Source organism: Lactuca serriola, chromosome 2 (assembly GCF_051521515.1).
Source record: "Lactuca serriola cultivar US96UC23 chromosome 2, Lser_US96UC23_V15, whole genome shotgun sequence".
Taxonomy (NCBI): Eukaryota; Viridiplantae; Streptophyta; class Magnoliopsida; order Asterales; family Asteraceae; genus Lactuca; species Lactuca serriola.
In genome coordinates, this window is record NC_136409.1 from 176,772,922 (window position 1) to 176,794,165 (window position 21,244).

The 21,244-nt window shown below is 36.0% G+C and overlaps 2 protein-coding genes across 4 annotated transcripts; both read right to left on the reverse strand.

The window, feature by feature from the left end:
• Positions 1-327: 327 nt before the first annotated feature.
• LOC145087501 (U-box domain-containing protein 4-like) lies at positions 328-3,967 on the reverse strand. Of its 3 annotated transcripts, none has more exons than XM_079025460.1 (6): positions 3,828-3,967; positions 3,194-3,335; positions 2,776-3,062; positions 2,570-2,671; positions 717-2,501; positions 328-628 (listed from the first exon to the last, which is right to left on the reverse strand). In XM_079025460.1, the coding sequence occupies exons 3-6, from the start codon at positions 3,055-3,057 to the stop codon at positions 569-571; spliced, it is 2,229 nt and encodes a 742-aa protein (XP_078881586.1). In that variant the 5' UTR covers positions 3,058-3,062; positions 3,194-3,335; positions 3,828-3,967; the 3' UTR covers positions 328-568. The 3 variants fall into 3 exon arrangements, with proteins under 3 accessions (XP_078881586.1, XP_078881587.1, XP_078881588.1); XM_079025461.1 differs by lacking the exon at positions 3,828-3,967 and adding an exon at positions 3,587-3,794; XM_079025462.1 differs by lacking the exon at positions 3,828-3,967 and adding an exon at positions 3,455-3,566.
• A 5,406-nt stretch (positions 3,968-9,373) lies between these two features.
• On the reverse strand, positions 9,374-13,048 carry LOC145087502 (aspartic proteinase 36-like). The gene is made up of 12 exons (XM_079025464.1): positions 12,428-13,048; positions 12,090-12,210; positions 11,577-12,004; positions 11,287-11,443; positions 11,097-11,179; positions 10,911-11,007; positions 10,723-10,795; positions 10,481-10,651; positions 10,259-10,380; positions 10,076-10,177; positions 9,897-9,994; positions 9,374-9,812 (listed from the first exon to the last, which is right to left on the reverse strand). Exons 1-12 carry the CDS (start codon positions 12,736-12,738, stop codon positions 9,641-9,643), a joined length of 1,935 nt encoding a protein of 644 aa, XP_078881590.1. The 5' UTR covers positions 12,739-13,048; the 3' UTR covers positions 9,374-9,640.
• Between the last annotated feature and the right edge of the window lie 8,196 nt (positions 13,049-21,244).

Consider the following 21,244-nt stretch of genomic DNA (forward strand, 5'->3'; position numbering starts at 1 on the left):
GTATGGCATAAAGCATGCATTAACCATATATTGCATGACATAGTGTAAAAAGCGTGATTTGAAATCTTATTTGCATGTGGACATTGACTTAATTTCTCAATTTTCCCTAAAGTATGCAACACATCACACGACGTTCAATGGTGACTTCATGAAATATTTGCTCCTATACTAGTGTAGTCATAGTGAGCTCAATCAATTGGTTATGGACCACCCACCAATATAGAATATTTGTTTATGTGTAATTGAGTCCAAAATTGAAACCGGTTTCAATAACATTGGTGAATAAAGATTAATATTTCGAATATTTTAAAGATGGAAGAATGTGTATGATATTGATATGGCATGCTTTTATAATTATAAAGATTCAAAAATAAATTAAATTATTCGTCTGCCAAGTGCCAACACCATCCCCAACTCAAACTACAATAAACATATGCAGAAAAAGGTATGAACTTAAAAAAGAATTCCCAAAAAAATCATGTATCTCTTTTTCTTTTTTCTTTCGTCACAAATAAATCAAAGAGCATACACTCAAATATACACTTGTACACAAATGACAAAACTTACCTCACCCCCTCCCGCCATTGCCATGGCGCTGGTTTCTAAAGAAGCTAAGCAGCGATTGAGCCTGCAAAATAACAATTTCATCATGTCAAATAAATAAATAAACTTGAATTAATCGATATCGGAAAACACACACACACACACACACACACCTTTTCCTTGGCTCTCGGTGTACCGGACTGTGACAGAGCCACCAACGGCGGAACTGCTCCTTCCTGAAGAACAATGTTGCAAAACCGACTGCTATTTGTACACAGTTGCAGAAGGGCGGCGGCGGCATTCTCCTTCCCTCGAGCCGAACCTAATTCAACCACTTCAACAAGCATCGGAATACCACCCTCCTGACCGATAGCGGCTCTCCCCTCCGGGAGAGTCGCAAGATTCGACAGAACCGCCACCGCCTTGTCAACCATCCCACCGGCGGGATCCATTAGCTCTACAAGGTACTTCACCGCTCCCGCCTGCACAATACGCGCCTTGTTTTCGTGAAATATTGATAGATTGAACAATGCGGTGGCTGCGTCTTTCTTTCCTCTCGGAGTTCCGTGCCCTAATAAATCAACCAGAGGTCCGATCGCTCCAGACCTCCCGATTCGTATCTTGTTATCTTCGATTACCGATAGACTAAACAGTGTCGCGGCGGAATTCTCCTTCGCCTCTGAGCTTCCGGTCTCGAGGACGTGAATCAGAGGTTCAATCGCGTCGGCGTTGGCGATAGCGGCTTTATTGATGTCGTTGATTGATAAGTTCAGAAGTGCGGTGACGGAATTTTCCTGGACTTTTTGGTCCGACGAATATAAGAGGCCGATTAACAAGGTTATAGCACCACAGTTTGCTATCACGATTCGATTATCCATATTATGTCTCGCAAGTAATCTGAGTTCACCGGTGGCGTTCCTGACTGTATCAATGGAAGCGCTGCTCAAGTCGCTGACCAATTTCTTCACCTGCGTTTCGAGTTCCGTGAGATCAGGTCTCGCTTCAGTAGCAGAAGAAACAACTCTCGGCCCAAAAGATGATCTCCGCCATATTTGGTTTCGTGCTCTGTTTCCAAATCGAGGTGAAACTGCATGCCGGGAAGCAGCAATGGCAGCCTGAGGCTCTGCCGCCAGCTCCCCTGAAGCATCACTGTTGTAAGCGGTTGCCGGAGTTGAAGAAGACGACTCAATTGCAGGTGCCTCCGGTGGTGATCCTTCATCCACTCCAGATGGTCCAGGTCCAGGTCCACCGGAATCCAAACTTTTCTCACCGGATTCAACCGTATTAAACTCATTCCCCTTTCCAGAATCTTCTGAAGATGAATGAACATGACGATGCACTGGAGAAGAAGCTTCTTCCTGATGGATTCCATTCGATCTAGGTGAAGTAGGTTGATTCAAGGTTAACCTTAATGGCTGCTTTACAGGATCTGGGAGTTTAACATTGTGGGATTCACACCAATTAGCAATCAATGCTTTCACAGTGTAATTAGGAATCAAATTATTATGAACAAGAGTTTGCATTGTTTTAGGGCAAACATTGAGTCCAAGATCGATCCAATTACGAATATACCCCCGCTCATATGTCTGCCCAGAAGCTACAATCACAGGGTCTGTCATCAATTCAAGTGACAGTGGACAACAGAAGTCTGGAGGAATTGAAACAGGGTTAGAGCTTTCTGATTGTTTCATTTCCACAAAGCAATCATGCATGTGTGTAACAAGAGCAATCATTTCTTCAATATACTCCAAATCCCCAATCTTTTCTGCTTGTTCAGCATTCTCCTTCAAGTTTTCAAGTGCAACAGCTTCGATTAGAAGTTCTTGATTTGTTCTTAAGCTTAACAAATCAGCAATTTTTGACCTAGTTTCTGAGCTGGGATCAGATCCCTCCACTTGTTCCCTTATAGCTTTTAAGACAATAGCCGATGGCTTTTCATATCCCATATGTTTCATTTTCTGAATGCAAATTTATAATCAGTTCAAGAACATAAAACTTTAAAGTAGAATGATAAAGGTAAAGGTACCTCAAGAGATGATGAATTTAGTTCACAAGATGATTGAAGAAGCTCAAAGATTTCCAAGCAATGTGTTTGGACCTTTGTAAACAATGATTCGGCTTTCAAAACCTTTAGAATACAAAAAAGAGATCGGGGTTATAACTTATAACTTATAAACTCTGATTGTGTTTCAGAATATTGAAACCTTGAAGTGTTGGGTTTTGAATACATACAAAGTAAACTTTACTCATCAATGGATGACAATCTTCAAAGAGCTCCTTGAGTTCATCAACAGATTGACTCATGTCTGTAAATTCATTCTGTAGTTGTTGTTCATCTGAAGCCACTGGTGTATTGATAATAGACTCGAGTATTGGTTTAATTAACTTGAGTAGTTCTTCGATGGTGGTGTAGTACTTTTCCACAATTTCACAGCATAATCCATTATCAAGGGGTGACAGATGAAGAAAACTAGAAATGTTTTTTACAAGTGTTTTCAGTAGTGATATCTCCATCACACCTGTGTAAGGAAATAACCAATCATTCATTAATAAATTTATTGATAAGCTCATGAGTGTTTATATTAGTTGTAAAGGACAAACAGCAAACTATTATCCAGAAATAAAGTAAACACAAACAGCACCAACTAACCTATTTCTGCAAACTTGTGATTTGTGATTTGATATGATCTTGTTCACATTGATGATCCCTATAGAATCCAGTGGTGAAATCCTTTGGATTTATGGCCACTCTTTGATTGATAGAACTGAGAAGTTGGATTATACCTTGCACACTGTGGATTAAAAATTCAAAAGGAAGTGAAATCAATGATGGCGAATGAAATTCCTAAATCCTAACATCATGGTATGCTAATTATATGTGTGAATCAACTCAATTGGGGAAAGGAATTACAGTTCGCTTCTAGTTCTACTACAAACGGTGTAGAGAAGCAATTACAGATTATAAGATGAAAACCTCATCCAAATGAACGCAATCAAAACCTAAAAAATCAAATTAACCATGATTCGACCAAATTCGACTTACGCTTGTGATCTCAAACCATGAGAATGAAGTCTATATAGGAATTGAAGGTATTAGTGCTCGATTCCGAATATATAAACGCGCGAAGAATAAGAAACGTTCAATAGCAGGTTTTCAATTGACCAAACATCAAATGAAAACGCGTCGAGTAGAACCATTGAATTAGTCCAACAGAAATCAAGAACAGTGATATGGAACCCTAGAAAGAGAAGATCAGCAGAAAATGAAGAGAATAAGAGCTCACCTGGAGGACTATCGGCCGACTTTTGGTTGATACTAGTTTGAAGAAATTGAATTGAAATTGATTCCTATAATTTCTGAAGAGATGATTGTTCCAGTTGTGATTGGCTCTTTATTTCATTTTCGTTATGATTTTAATTTGTCTCGTCATCATTCGACCGCTGTTTTTCTACTATTTTTGACAAATTTAATATTTTTTTAACACTTTGCTAGCGATAGGCTGTCAAATCGGACAGTCGTGTCGTGTTTTTGTCTTACACGATACGACACGACAAGGTTTTGGATGACACGAACACGACACGACACAATGTCATGTTTTTTTTATTAACACGAAAACTAACCAATTAAAACACGACAAAGATAATATTACATAACTATTAGTGTTTCATTCATACTTAAAGATATATAACGCGACAAAAACGACAAACACGACAACCATATGCTTAATCGTGTCAATTTCGTGTCGATTTATGAACACGAACATGACACGACACGACATCGTATTTTTTAATCTTGACACGAACACGAATTCGAATTTTGATTTCGTCTTGATTTCTTTTCGTTTCGTGTATTTTTGTTGTGCCGTGTCATAAATTGACACCCCTAGCTAGCATGTTCACCACTAGACTCGACAAACGAGAGGGAGAATTACTCTTGAGGTAACAAATTGTTGCGTTTGTTTTCATTTGGTCCATTTTTTGTATTTAATATACCATCGAACTTGTTGTTTGTGTTCACCATAATCCTTTTGACCGGCTTTTGGTTATGATGAATACAAACAACAAGTTCGATGTTATATTGAGTACTAAAAAAAAGAGACCAAATGAGAACAAACTCAACAGTTGATTACCATCCTGATTCATTTTCTCTTTACATGATTACAGTAAATCTCACGTCATCTCCTGGTGATATTAATGACTTTATGAGATTTATTCTTGTTTCTCTTCAAAACATAACCCACGAAAGAACATTATTCATACATGTACAACTTTGTAATGCACTTGAATATTTATTAGGGAATCTTGACTAAGAGTTACATTTCATAACTACATTTACATTTCCAATCAAATGATTTATCATATCATAGATTCTAGACAAGTCTACAAACGAGTGTAATTGTAACGACCCAATTTTCACGACCAAAAATTTTGTTTTAAGACATTACTTTAGAAAATATTAATAACTAAAAACATTGTTTGATCAAACCATAACACAAAGTGAACCATGTCTAAAAGTCAATTCATACACCCAATCAAAATATCAGAGTACAAATCCCAGTGAAGCTCGTAAATGCGGAAACCGGAGAGTGTGTGTGTGTGTGACATGCTGCTACGACGCCGGCTCCTTTCCCCTAGCTAAGGAGGTACCTGAAACCAAAACTGAAAACCGTAAGCACAAAGCTTAGTGAGTTCCCCCATCGTACCACATACCATACAAACACATAACATACATACTGCCAGACTATTCTGGGGTGCCTACCCGGTACGACCGTTCTGGGGTGCCGTCCTACCCGTGTCAAGCCATTCTGGGGTGCTGACTACCCGTGTCAAGCCATTCTGGGGTGCTGACTACCCATGTCAAGCCATTTTGGGGTGCTGACTACCCATCGGTCCTAACAACCGATCCTCGGGGACTAGTCCCCTCTTACTACCTTTATCTCATATAACATAACAAGCCAGCATGCAATCATATCATCACGTACTGTCAGACATATCTGGGGTGTCCAACCTACCCTTCGGTCCTAACAACCGAACTCTACAACTATCACATATACATATCATGTCAGCATACAACATATCAGGTAGTAGCAAACCTAGATGATATCACAAAGACAATCATCTAACATACAACTCCTACTGGTGGGCCGACATTGTGGCCGTAGACCCACCGCTACTGGAAGGTAACTCACCTCGAAGTAGCTGTTGATCTGATCGGGAACTGACTGCCTACTGATGCTGATGATGCTCCGGAAATCCTCTGGCTGCAATTCCCACAACATACTCAATCAAACACTGCTCACTGACCTTTGGGTAAAATGACCATTTTACCCCTGACCATGTCCTAAGTCAAAGTCAGAGTCAGCTTTCAGTTGACCTGACTCGCCGAGTTGGCTTTCCAACTCGCCGAGTCACCACCCAAACGATTGACCTGGATCCCGTTCCTACTCGTCGAGTTAGGCGACGACTCGACGAGTTCTCCTTTTAAACTGATATTCAAGTCCTTCATCCTACTCGCCGAGTTGTATGAACAACTCGTCGAGTTCATCTTCATCCGATGAACACTTATGCTAAGACTCGCCGAGTTGTATGAACAACTCGCCGAGTCTGTTCTTGATCTAAGGAGATTGCCTTGAACTCGCCGAGTCAGGGCATTGACCCGCCGAGTACCTCCATAGATGAGTTCAGCTTCCGACTCACTGAGTCACACCCCGTGACTCACTGCTCACTCGACACTACGAAAAGGGGACAAACTCGGAGACTCGCGAACAGACTCGCCGAGTCACATGAACGACTCGCCGAGTCGTTGCCATGCACCCACTAAATACACAGATTTGCTCGATTCCAGTCCATGCCATTCACAGATCTGGACTTCTAGGACACGAATCACACGTAAAGTTTTCAACTTTACGTGTGGATATTCACCAATATGGATTTTAGGGCTCAAAATGCCTCAAAAGGGTAGATCTAGGGTGAACAAGCAACATGGGGCCATAAAGCTAACAGATCTGAGCTCCTAGAGCTCAATCTTGCCTAGATCTAGAGGCCAATCGACTTATTACAAACCCTCAAACATACACAATCTTGGAAATGGCTCAAAAAGGACTTTTATGGAGCTATAAGCTTAAAAACAGAAGGGAAACGAGCTATACCTTAGGGGAAACGTTGGAGTGACACAGAGATGCTTGGCCTCCTTCTCCTCTTCTTGATTCCCTCTTCTTTTCCTTCAAAAAAACTTCAATACACCACAAAACACTTTAAACTCACAAGAAAGCAAGACTAGAGAGAGATATAGGGCTCTGAGGGTGAATGGGGGCTGACTTGGGGCAGTTAAGTCGTTTAAATAGGGTGCAAACCCCTAAAACTTAGGGTTTCATCCAACAGCTGTGACTCGCCGAGTCCAGGATATGGACTCGCCGAGTCGCCAACTTAAACTTGTCCCGGGTCCCGCATCCACTCGGCGAGTCGGACCTATGACTCGCCGAGTCCAAGGCTAAAAGAAGGGAAGTACTCAAATAAGATTTACGTACCAGGAACCAGGTGCTACAGTAATCATAAGTGTTGTGCTTTTTTAGTTTACTTAGCTTTAAGATCGAATTCATGGGATAAGATACAACATCAATATGTACAATATCATGCAACTTTTGCAGACACATCACCATAATATACCTTGAGGTAAACGATTATGCTGATAAATATACCTCTCATATACTGTCATATCTTTTTGCAGAGAGGTGTTGACAGTTAACCACAGTAAGTATAGCATAGACCATGTTTTAACGAAGTTATCCCTCCGAAACGCTCTTCATGTACGTTATGGCCAAAGAAGGTTGCAGTCTTTGATAATTTTGCAACTTTAGTTTCATTTAAATTTTTGGGGAAAAATATTCAGGAAGGTAACCAACTGTTGAGTTTGTTCTCATTTGGTCTATTTACTTTTTTTGTACTCAATATACCATGGAACTTGTTGTTTGTGTTCACCATAACCCTTTGACCGACTATCACTGATCAAAAGTCGGTTAAAAGGGTTATGGTGAACACAAACAACAAGTAATTGATTACCAAAAAAGGACCAAATAAAAAAACGCAACAGTTAGTTACCCTCAAGAGTCATTTCCCCACAAACCAGTATAGTCTTGTCGACGAGGCCCGTTTGTGCTGGGTTGAAATATTAAACAAGTTGATTATTTAAATCAGATTAGTTATCATGTGTTAATTCGTTTATTTTCGTATAAAATATGTATTGGGTTAGACGATTAGAGTTAAGCCTTTTTACATGTGTTGTGTAATATCGGGTCGAAAGATTTAACAAGTTTGAAAGAGTACGACTTTGAACTGGAAAGAAAAAGGAGTTGAGAGACAGAGAAATCTAAGAGAAATCTAAGTTTAAAGAGGCAAGGTGGAAAGAATAGAAATTGTGGAGGTAAAAGGGTAAGGGGATAAAAAGGAGGAGACGTGGAGTGTGTCTGCATAATTAATTAAAGAATTAAAAAAATACATATAAATAAACAAATCATTTTCGAATATACATAAAGTTATACTTTGGGGCTTCACAAAAATGTCTCAATTTACTATTTTTTAAGTGGACATCATGAAGCTTAACAAATAGACAACCATACATAAAATTATATTTGTGTAAAAAAATAACTTAGCATCCGGTGTCTAATATCCAAAATACGATGACCATGCCCGAAATGGTTTTCTTGATATCTAGAATACATATTTCCTCATATATTTTTTTTGAACTCCTGTAGCCACGCTAGCAAAAGGCTAGTGGACAAAAAATGAACCAATTACAAATCATTCCTAATAAATAAAAATAATTTTGTCAGATGTCATTTTATAATTAACTTGGATACATGTCATTTTTGGTATTTTTAAATAAATGTTTTTTCCATTTGTTATTTTCTCAATTTTTTTTATCTTTTTTTAATTAACACATCATATTTACATCTCAATTAATAATTGTTTTAATTGAAAATAACCAATAAATTACAATAAATAACCAAATGGATTGTAGCTTAGCGGTATTCAGTGTTACCATCCCTCCTTGAGGTTGAGGGTTCAAGTTTAGTTGTGGACATAAATGAATTTAAACAGTAGTTTATTAGATTTGTCGTTTAAAAAAAAAGTACTCATATAGTATTTAATATGTTTCCATTTAAATTTCAAATTTAAATAAATTTTTGTTTAAACTTTCATATTTAATTTTTTTTATCAAATTGTATAATATACGGATTTCACACCGAGTGAATAAAAAAAATAGGTTTTGAAGCTAAGATAGCCGGTTAATGTCGATTTTTCTATTCCTCATAAATCTAATGAAACTTGCAAAAACAAAATAATTTCAATAAATCGTCATAAGAGGATGTAATTTTATGGAAACCCCAATGGTAATTGTCATGTTTTAGTAAGAAGGGATATTTTTTTTTGAGATTTTTTTTATAAATAAAAAATTACTTTATATACGTACTCACTCCTGAATGACCTACTACTTCCACACAAATGAATGATTTAGCAAAAATATTTGATACAAAATTTTCAGTTCTACTCAACAAGAAGTCATATTCGTACGAAATTGAATCAATTTCATATTTATCCATACAAAATATCACTAAACGACTTTACATATACTAATAAAATAATCACACTCACATTCATGCACCCAATCAATATTTTAATTAAAGTCTATAACTATCGATTCAAAAGTGTTTTTTTTTTCCATCAAGTCATTTCCAGGATTTCCACTATAGTGGTTCAACCCCCTGTTGGGAGCCAACAACTCATAAATATAAATTATTTGAAAATAAACTAAAACTTGGTAAAACAGGAATAAAATAAAAAAAAGTTGTAAATTACTATCAAGCAAGAGGGCCAAAGTTGTAAATTTATCTTGGAAGAATCTATGAAGCTATAGTATACACATAACAACTGAACCATGTCTTATACCATTACTATAAGATGTCAAAATTTATAACAATTTTCAGAACATCATATATAAAAAAAAAATTCAATGATGAATTCAGATTCTCATTATGTGCAACAAAACTTTAATCACCTTTGTTGGTAGAAATTCATTCCATTTAAGATGAGCAATCAATCACAGTGGCTGAAGTTCTTGTTCATACACAACTGAATCCACCGGCCTATACAGAATGCCGCCACCTGGCCGCTTCTGTCTCCAAAACCACCACCCAACAACACCCGCCACCCCAAATATTAATATCAAAATAAATACTATCATCACCCCCAAATAATTCTTCACCCATTTCCTGCCACCCACCATAATATCATTAGTATTTATTTACACAATCTCATATTTTTACTCTCATTATCCAACAATATAATCAATATACCTGTTTGGATCAGATTCAATAAACCAATTGGAAATCCGATATTTTCCAAATCTTTTTGGAAGTTTTATCTCCCCTTCAGCTATTCGAGCAATTATATTCTGCCACCATGTAATTTGATCATCAAACCATAATTACAATAATTAATATAAAAAGAATTATCAATCATTAATTTAACTCACAGATGCAGTAGTGTTGGACATATATTCATCAGGTTTTGGTGGAGTAATGGACCATATTGTAAGCGACTCATTTCCCTCCCATGTAAAGTCCAATAAATAAACCTGAAATAATAATTCGTTATTTCGTTATAATTATTATTATTACATAAACTTTAAAATTTGAATAAAAGAATTAAACAGTACCTGTGAAATATTAACATGCAACCCTTTTGCAATTAACTCAGTAAGCTCAATGATATGTGGTTCGAGTTTAGAGTATTTAAGATTCAGAAACATATAAAATATTATGCTTCCAACTTTCGATCCTACAAGGTAAAACACAATAGTATATATATTATATACAAGGGGTATTATATTTATAGGAAATAACAAATTTTGAAAAATATTAGGTTTAATTTAATCTACCTGGAGAAATATGGCCAGGTGTCCCCATTGGAGATGGAGAAGGTGACATGTCTGATGAGGGTGCACCAGAATTATGTAGCCTTGCCCACAGATCAGAACAATTAGTTTTCCAAAATCCAATTTTGTCATGTTCACGATCATACATAACAAAAGTATTGCGCACAATGATCCCTGTAACAAATATAAAATTTATAAACTATTTTTATTTTTTTAATAAAAGAAATGATGAAAATAAAGAGTACCTCCTAAAAGAGTTGTTGGATCCTTTCCGTTTTGAAAAACTCCCAGGCAATATGCACCATGTACCCTTGAGTGCTTTTATATTTTAAGAAACAAATGAGAATATTAATAATAAGAAATACATTTAGAAAAATATGTATACAAACAATATGAAGAAAATGGAAAGAAAAAAAATTAAATAAACGCTTACCCTGAACAAGTAGTTTTCAGGGGATAGTGTTAGCTTATGTCCTTTCCCAAATACCATTTCAACTTTTGGGAAGATTTTCATCAGTTGTGAAGCATCACTAAATTAAAGAAAACTAAACATTAGTTTCTACTTAAATACAATAAATTATTTTCCCTAATTACTTATCTATATTAATTACTACAATACCTTCCAGCACCAGAAAAGCAAATGTCATTGTAACTTGGATCAGGACCTCTGATCTGTTTGACAGTATGGAGTTCTTTCAAGACCTGAATCCACGATTACAAAATTCAATTAACAAATCTTGATGATATAGAAAAAAAGATTTTTTTTCTTTTTTTGATGAAAGAAAGAATAGTTTTGGATGAAATCTTACAGCTTCCTTAAATGCAAGAAAAGCAGCTTCAGGTAAATAAGCATAAGTTGTCCCACTGTCAAGAACTGTTCCATGTTTTCCATCAAAAACACTTGGACTCAAAGGCAAACGCTTCCCAGCAACATGCAACTCCTTGAGCTCAATATTGTAATATGGGCTGTTGCCACCCCGAGACTAGAGTAAATGTGTGAGATCATGTATTAAATGTATTTTGTTAGAAAAAGAGATTTAAGTTTTTTTCTTTTTCTTTTGTATCTATAAGAAGGATAGATACAAATTACAAAACATACCTGCGTACAGGGTCTGAGTAGGCATAGATCATCCCTGAGGGAGGAGAAACACTACCAAGAACCATGGCACCACCACCTATATCCATTCCACCATAACATAAAGAGAAGGAGTCACTTATTACACCTCGGTCAACAAGTTGGTCAACTATACTTAGATCACCACGCCCCAAACCCATTATTCCATCAGCATGTTGACTGTAGAGATCACCAGTTTCTGCATTTTCACAACCGAAAATGGCACGTTGAGGTGATAGTTCACTTCGGTTGCCAAATGATACGATGTCTTCACCAAGAACACCACTGCTGGAACTCATTTCTGCATATTGTCGTTCATATACACATTGTTTTCTCTCATAGTCACAGGTGCAATCGATATTGCATTTCACTGGTTGGTATGTGCTGGATAAATCTGGATCAAACTTTGGGTCCTGGGGATATCAACAATCTAAATTCAGAACTTTACTACAAAATCAAAACTCAAGTATCAATTGATGAGCATCATTAAGGAAATACCTGATGCTTGCCACATTGTTCACAAGTAATGCAAGGAACATAAGTAACAGTACTCCCTGTGTCCACAATAAGAGCAAACTTCTGCGGAGGAGATCCAATCCAGAGCCTCGTCGTGTAATACCTAATCATCACCAATTCAATTTGCAAATAAATGGTAGAATCTGTAACTTCTGAAATCGAATGTGATGAGAACTGAAAACAATATAATAATTAGAGTGGTCCCAAGGGAATTCAATCGTTGGCTTTTTCCAGCTAAACAAAATATATAATATAAAATTCACATATCCCTATTGTTTACGTGCGCGCGCGTAAAATAGATCGAGGAAATGAACACATACCCGTGGAGGAGGAGATCATCGTGGAGAGCCATCCGCGCGTTCGGGCGAGACGTATCGGATTTCTGGAGGTGACGCCGTGATTTTCCGTTGCCGGAGAACGAGGAGATCCGGGAGGAGTTAGGAGGAGACGGAAAAAGAGGTAGAAACATGGTGTGACGATTGCTACCAGCATGCGGAGGATGGAGAATAATAGTGCTTGGATCACCGATGACCGCAGAAACAAACAACGAAGACCTCAGAAACAACACAAAAATCGACAGGATCACGATATCGGTAGTAGACGAGGACAGTGCCCAGGTGAATCGTGCCATAATTCGTCAATCACCGATCTGTTGTGTCTGTGGATCGAGAGAGACAAATGAATTGGCCCTATAACTCTTGTTCTCTCACACAACAGTTTGAGAGCTAGAGCGAGAGATGAGAGAGATTTTCCGTTCCGGTAAGGAGGTCCGATCAAGTCATCGGCGACTGTGAGCAATGTTTTGTGGCACATAGAAATAGAAAAGCTTATTCCTTCTCATTCGAAATCGAAATCGCCATCGCCATTACGACGTGGATGATGTATCGGATCTAAAAGGTAAATAGTTCGAATAAAGCCTTCAATTCTACTCAACTTCTAACTTAAATTCTTTTTCTTTAACTTGTAGTTAGGTCAAAAGTTTTATATCCAAATGCCAAAATAGGCGTTACATTACCTTTAAACTATTAATATTTAGAGTATTTTATAAGAATGTTATTTCAGTTTAAAACATCGTTTTGAGAAAATATTGCGAATTTATTTACTGAGTAGACGAATGTCCGTGCGTTACGCAGAAACACCTATATAGTTAAAGTTTTTATAAATATATGATTTTTTAAATATAATAATAACGTTGTTGTTAAATTTGATATAATAATTTGTATATACTAAATTGATATAATATATTGATTATTTTGAATTATATAATAATATATACATTTATTATACTTCATAATCTCAATCGTTTGAATGACTTCTACCCGCGAGTTACAAATGAATAAAATTAAATATAATATATGATTTGATGTTATTTATAGTTGTTTTTATTGTTAATTAATTTTTTAAAACTTATTTGCTTAATGTTTTAATTTCTATCATTATAATTATTTAAAACATCAAACATTGTTTTTTAATTTTAAAGCTAACAATATAATCATTTATATAGAGTTGTTTTTAACTATTGTTATTGTAAGTTATTTTAAGCTACTTATTTGGAAACTTTTAACGATTATAAAAATATATTTAAGAAATATTTTAGTTAATTTGAAATTACAATTTAGTTTTTATTTTTATCACTTTTAACTATTTAAAAAATATTCTTTAGTTTTTTCAAATGAAACTGAAATTTATATTTGAGTTGACATTCTAATGCGCAGAAACACCTATATAGTTGAAGTCTTTACAAATATATATTTTTTAAAATATAACACTAACGTTGTTGTTAAATTTGATATAATAATTCGTATATTAATTTGATATAATATATTGATTATTTTGAATTATATGATAATATATAAATCTATTATAACGTTATAATCTCAATCGTTTGAATGACTTCTACTCACGGGTTACATATCAATAAAATTAAATATTATATATGGTTTAATATTATTTATAGTTGTTATTTTTAACTAATTTTTTAAAATTTATTTGCTTAATGTTTTAATTTCTATTATTATAATTATTTAAAACATCAAACATTATTTTTTGATTTTAAAGGTAACAATATAATCATTTATATAGAGTTATTTTTAACTATTGTTATTATAAGTTATTTTAAGCTACTTATTTGAAAAGTTTTAACAATTATATAAATATATTTAGGAAATATTTTAGCTAAACTAATATTACAATTTAGTTTTTGCATTTATCACTTTATCACTTTTAACTATTTACAAAACATTATTTGGTTTTTTTTAATAGAACTGAACATTATATTTAAGTTGACGCTGTAATGTTATATTTAAATTAACAATTTAAGTATTTTGTTAAAACTATTCAAAAATTACAGCTTTAAATTGATAATGGTTTACATGCAACAACATTTTAAATATAATAAATTAAGTATAATATGTTAAAATTTAAAGACATAACTTTATAAATAGAAGTAAAGATATTATTTTAAAATTGAAATTTAGTCTATTTATGATTACACTTTATGTTTGATATTTATTTAACATTATTAACCAACTTACAATCATTATTAGAAATACACTACAATTTATCATTTTTAACTATTTATAAAATAATCTTTGGGTTGTTTAAGTTAAATAAATTTTATATTTAAGTTGAGCCTATAATGTTATATTTTAATTAATAATTTAAGTATTTTATACAAATTGTTCAAAAATTATACATTTAAAATGATAATGGTTTACATCCAACAATATATTAAAACTAATAAATTAAGTATAATATGTTAAAAGTTAAAAAACATAATTTTATAAGTAGAATTAAAGATATTATTTTAATATTGAAAATTAGTTTATATATGAATACACTTTAGATTTGATATTTATTTAACCTAATTACCAAATTATAATTATTATTATAAAGAAATTGAAAAGTCATGGGAGTTTCAAATGAATGTGGTGAAAGAAAAAAAAAATGGGGGTTTCAAATACATGAGATTCAAGAAAAATGTCAGGTTTATAAGTATGTATGATTTATCAAAATAAAATATAGTATCACATATTAAAGACACTTTATCTTTACCCTTTTCTTATTTTTACGAAACATTTTTTTACAATCTGTCAACGTAAGACTTTGTTTTGATAATATAAATCTTTATTTTGCTACAAAAATGATTTTTAAGATCCTTATCGTAAAAAACTTTAAAACAATGAATTATTAATATATAATCATGAATTTCATAAAAGCTTTAAAACAATGAATTATTGACATATAATCACTACAGGAGATGAAGAAATCCAAGTAATATCAAGGACAAGGGCATTAGCGGCAACATCTTTCTTTGGCCAACTCCAACCTCATTACTATACATTACATTATTTTTGTGTTAAATTAACATTAAAACTCTTTTCAACTCTAACCACACACTAAAAAATTACACTAAAATATATTTTAATATTATAAATTATAAAGAATAATTATAAAAAACTAAAAACAATTAAAATAATACTATATAAAAGGAAAAGATGTTTGGTGAATTAATAGTGGCCTCTATTTATGAGGCTATATTTTTTTCCACAAAAATAAAGCTCACTAAAAGTGATTGATTGAAAATTTTATGACCTCTATAACACAAAAATAAAGGTCCATTGGAGATAGTCTTATGTCGACGCTCGTTGGTATTAATGCAAAACAATAATCCGCATCATATTTTTGCGTTGCACCCCATTCATTGATCTCGCATTCAATCCAACGATCATTTGTTGCTCACCTTACAATAGTAATAGCGGTGACAGTATGCCGCTGCTAAGGGCCTAAAAAAATGACCGCGGAATGTTCCCTCCATTTACCACAAAATGGCGCCGCTATTGATAAGTGTCAGTGGATCTAGAGCTGACAAAAATCGACCAAATCCGCTAACCCAACTCGAACCCAACCCAAAATTAGCGAATTGGGTTGGGATTTTCAACCCATTTAACTTAAATGAGTCAACTTGTCTAACCCATTTAATTAAATAGGTTGGGTTCGGTTAAAATTATCAACTTATTTTCAACCCATTTAACTTTAATAGAACGTTCAGCCCACAAACCACAACTCATGTTATCCACATCTATCCATCCATCTTCACTGCCGGCTGCCTTATGCATGCAAATTGTACACAGAACAGGATCTAATAGACTGTCGAATAATAGACTCTACCCTAGGACCACAACCATACGGGGAACAGGAAATAAGGCCAAATCAGTTATTCTAAGGCTATAAGATCCTAATTGGATACAATTTTAAAAACATACACCTAGCAGTTACCAATACCAATAATCATTCTCATTCTAGCATAGCATACCATATCAGGTCAATCTACCACTGACTACTCAACACTAGCATGCAAGTCTATCAGCTCATATATCATATAAAGGCATCTCTACTAGCCCTAACTAGCATGCGATTGTCAGATTCATAAATCAAATCATATCAGATACATATATGGGTATTCTAGGGAAACTTACTTGAGCTCAACTGATTGCATGCACCACACCCTTTCTTGTCTTAGAAATCTTTACTTAAAACATTTTCTTTTGAAAGCTTTACAGATCCTCAGTCTGAGTTCAGACACACCCGAAAGTATGTCCGAATCCCTCAAACCAAGGATCTGATACCAACTTGTAACGACCCAAAAATCAAGGGTAAAAATTTCATTTTTAATATAGCTAAAAGATTGATACCATTTATTTCAAACATTTCAAATCATCATTAAGTAAAACATTTATCACAGTTCATTCCAAAATCATTCATTGCGGAAATCATAGGTGTGTGCACTGTGATCAATCTGAGCCCTTCTTTTCCAAATCGATGATACCTGAAACCAAAACTGTAAACCGTAAGCACAAAGCTTAGTGAGTCCCCCAAGCATACCCCACACACATTCCTCATAACACATATCATATTAGCTATAAAAGCTACATATACCACATAAGCCATGCATACTTAAACCTGTAAGGATGTCGTGGGCTCCCCTCAGGGTCTTATACCATCGTGCCATGGGCTACCCCATATAGTCTTTACCTAGGAATTCCATGGGCTACCCCGCATGGTTTTATATCCAACTGCTAGGGGTGTTAACGGGGCGGTTTGTTTCGGATAGTAATAAAATTGTGAACCGTCATCACGGGGTGGGTACTTCATGTGTACTAACCGAAACCGAACCGAATTAGCAAAAAAACCGAACCGAATAAAGTCGGGTAACCACGGTTCGGTTCACGGGTACCCACTAAATATAAAAATTGAAATACAATTAAAATTACAAACTTCATTCCAACGATTTCTTTCAAAAATTATTAAGTCCAAAGAATTATAAAAACATAATGAAGGTCAAATAACATACATTATAATTGGTATAATAAATATAAAAATAAAAATAAAAGAAAACATAATGTAGAAGTGTAAAATTGGAATAGCCGATCATGATTTTGGTTTGGGATATGGCTAAAAATTCAATGAAAATGAATTTTATATATATATATATATATATATATATATATATATATATATATATATATATCAAGCGGTTTGGTTCGGTTATCCGCGAATACCTAAGTATCCAAACCAAAACCGACCCGTTGATATCCGGTTTTTTCGGTTTTCGGTTTTTTTATGTTTTGGTTTTTTTCGGTTTCGGGTCGGCCGGTTCGGCTCGGTTTTGCGGTTTTTCTTACACACCCCTACCAACTGCCACGAGCTCCCCCCCGGGGTCTTCCATGCAATAACATACATAATCAACTTAGCATATCATATCACAAAAGTGTCTAACATACTACATAACACATACATAAACCTGTAAGGATGTCGTGGGCTCCCCCAGGGTCTTGTACCATCGTGTCATGGGTTACCCCACATGGTCTTTACCTAGGAACGCCATGGGCTACCCCACATGGTCTTATATCCAACTACCACAGGCTCCCCCCGGGGTCTTCCATGCAATAACATACAATCACTAGCATACCACTTAGCATAAAGCTAATTATCATACCACATATTTCTACAACCTCTAGTGTGCCACATAACATAAAATGGGCCGGCCTTGGTGCCTTAGACCCATTGGTATGGTAAGAAGACTCACCTCGCACTGCAGAAGCTTCCCGTATGAATTCCTTAGTTGCTGCCCCGCCAGCTTCCCGAGCTTCATCAAGCTGAGAATGAGTCCCAAAAGCCAGATCCATAAGCTCCTCCTTGATTGCATCAAACACCATCTTCTTGAAAATGAATCAAACACCCCAAAAATGGACTCCATAAGCTCAAAATGCCACCGTGGATGATATATGACGATTTCTAGGGTTTAGAGGGGTGGAGGCCAAAGATATTAGGGTTAGGTTATGAGATAAGGAACTTAAATAGGGTCCAAGACCCTAAAATAGGGTTCCGATCCGACTGGCGTACGCCCAACGTACTCCGAAGAACATTCACGACCATCCTGGTTAGTACGCCCAACGTACTCCAAGGTACGCCCCGTGTACTGCCTTCTTCACTAGTACGCCCCGCGTACTCTTTGTGTACACCCCACTTACTCTTTCTGAATGCCATAACTTCTTCGTTATAAGCCTGATTCTGATGATCCTTATATCCACAGAAAGGTGATGAGAAGCCCTACACTTTTATCAACTCATACCTTCCTTAATACCTTACGAACATAAGTCCATCTTCCACAAAAGCCCGAACTGCCACTTTACCAAAATACCTATAGGCTCCAAAACACAAACCGAACACCTGTATCACTTTTAATACATCACTTGCACCCAAATGGGCCTACATCTTACCTTTTCAAAAACCCTAATCCTTATGATGACCGATCTACGAGCTACATCCTTAGACTAAGAATCGATTCGGAACAGGATGTTACATTACCGACGACATTTTATCGTCGCTATACCTCTATTTTTTTGTTGTGAATCACAGGTCAAACGAGGTTAAGGGGTGAATCGGAGGAAACGGGTCGAGATTGAGGGCAGTCTTGAAATTCACGACAGGGAAACGGGAGAACTCGAGGTCGGGATCATGATCGTGATTAAGGTCGGGGAAACAAGCAAATTCATTGGCAGGGGAGGGTATGTATGCCCCCGTTTGGTCTCTTTGACATCCAAACTTAGGTGCGACTTCACTAGAGAGGAGTTGGTTTTGTAATGCATGGTTTCTGGTATGTATTTAAACTTATAATTTATTCATTTTTATAGAGAAACTCGACGAGTCGGAAGCCCAGACTCGTCGAGTAGAGATGTTTTGGACCGTGCGTTTTGGTGACCAACTCGACGAGCTGGGAGACCTCAACTCGATGAGCTGGTTGGGTAAAATGAAACCCTAATTCCAGGGTTATGCACCCTATTTAAACACCTTAAACCTTTCATGTTGACCTCATTTCCCAGCCTCCATTGTCCTAACCCTAAATCTAGAAAACCTAAGGCATTTGTGAGAGTTTGTGAGCCATTTTGGGTGTTTTTGGTGTCTGTTGAATCCATTGGAAGAAGGAAAATCTTGAAGACTCAAGAAGGAGCTTATAGATCCAGAATCCTTGCCTCATCCACGACTCTTTTCTGATATAAAGCTTAAACCTTGCCTTGTAGTTGTTTAGATCTTCTTTTGGGGTTATTTTGCTTGGTTTTGGCCCAAATATCATGGTCCTTGGGAGTTGGACATCCCAAATGGGTTAATACTTCAGAACTAGGGTCTTGAGGGGTTTTCATGGCATAAAGGTGCTAACTTTATGGCCATGGAAGTCCCATACAACCTTTAGACCATCATTTTGATCCTTTAAGATCCAAATGGCCATGCATGTGGATAAAGTTTAAGATTTTACGTGACCTTTCAGTCCCTAGAGTCGATATCTATGACCTCAGGTCTATCTTGTAGTTTTGGTGGCTTTTGGATGAAGACTTTGGCATTTGTGGGTTAGGGTTTGAGCTTAATCTCATTAGGAAGGGTATTAATAGATAAAGTTGGAAACTTTACCCTCCTAGAGGCATTTACAGTCTAGATCTGGAGTATAGGGTGTAGATCTGAAGAAAAAAATGGGTTAATGCATTAAGGAGAATTAACAGACTAAAGAACTCGACGAGTTCATGGGAGGACTCGACAAGTTGTATTGAGGAGTTCCGATTCTAAAGGAAGAACTCGACGAGTTGGAGGAAAACTCGACGAGTTAGATCGCGATTTCATGATTCTATGATTCATGGGAACTCGACGAGTTAAAGGGCAAACTCGACGAGTTGAGTCAAATCGGAGCATTGACTTTGACTATGACTTTGACTTGGACCAAATTTGACCCTTAAGGGGTTATGAGTATGAAAGGGTAATTAAGGAAATCGGTTATGTGTAGGGGATTGAGTTGGGTTGATATTCGGAGTTAGGGACTGTTCAGCTACTTCTAGTTTTCGAGGTGAGTTACCTTCACGGAATGAGTGGGTCGAAGGGACCAATGTCGGCCCACTAGTAGTTGCTTACAGTATAGATGATTGTCTTTGTGATAATTGTCTGGTATGCCACTATCTGCTGAGATTTATGTGCTTGTATGCTATGTTATTACGTGGTAATGGTATGGGGGGAAGTAGACCCCATAACCAGTCGGAAGAGATCGAAAGGGTAGGCCAACACCTATATATGCTAGGCAGTATGTGATGTAACACCGTAAATTTTCAAAATAATTTTTCACAAATATAAAAACATTTCTCATTTAATTTCATAAAACGTTAAGTTTAAAATTCCAAATCATGTCATACAATCCCAAGATCTCATAAATACATATCAAAAGTCCCCTGAGTGTGTACGGATCAAGTCGGCGCTTTCCCACGGTCATCGCTAGTACCTGAAACAACAACACTAACACTATAAGCACGAAGCTTAGTGAGTTCCCCAAAATACCACACATAAAACACATATTAGCCACTCGAGGCTGTAACTCTATGGGTCCGTGCACCCAGACTCTGTGAACCCTCAGGTTCTAACTCTAGGAACCTTCCGGTCCCAACTCTGTAAACATGCATAGCATAATCACATAGAAATAATGCAGTACAACACATAGCATACACATAACATACACACACCAACACATAGCTCTGATTACCTACTCAAGGTAAAGTATAGTGAGAAGACTCACCTCGCGTGTCTCGGTATCTCACGAA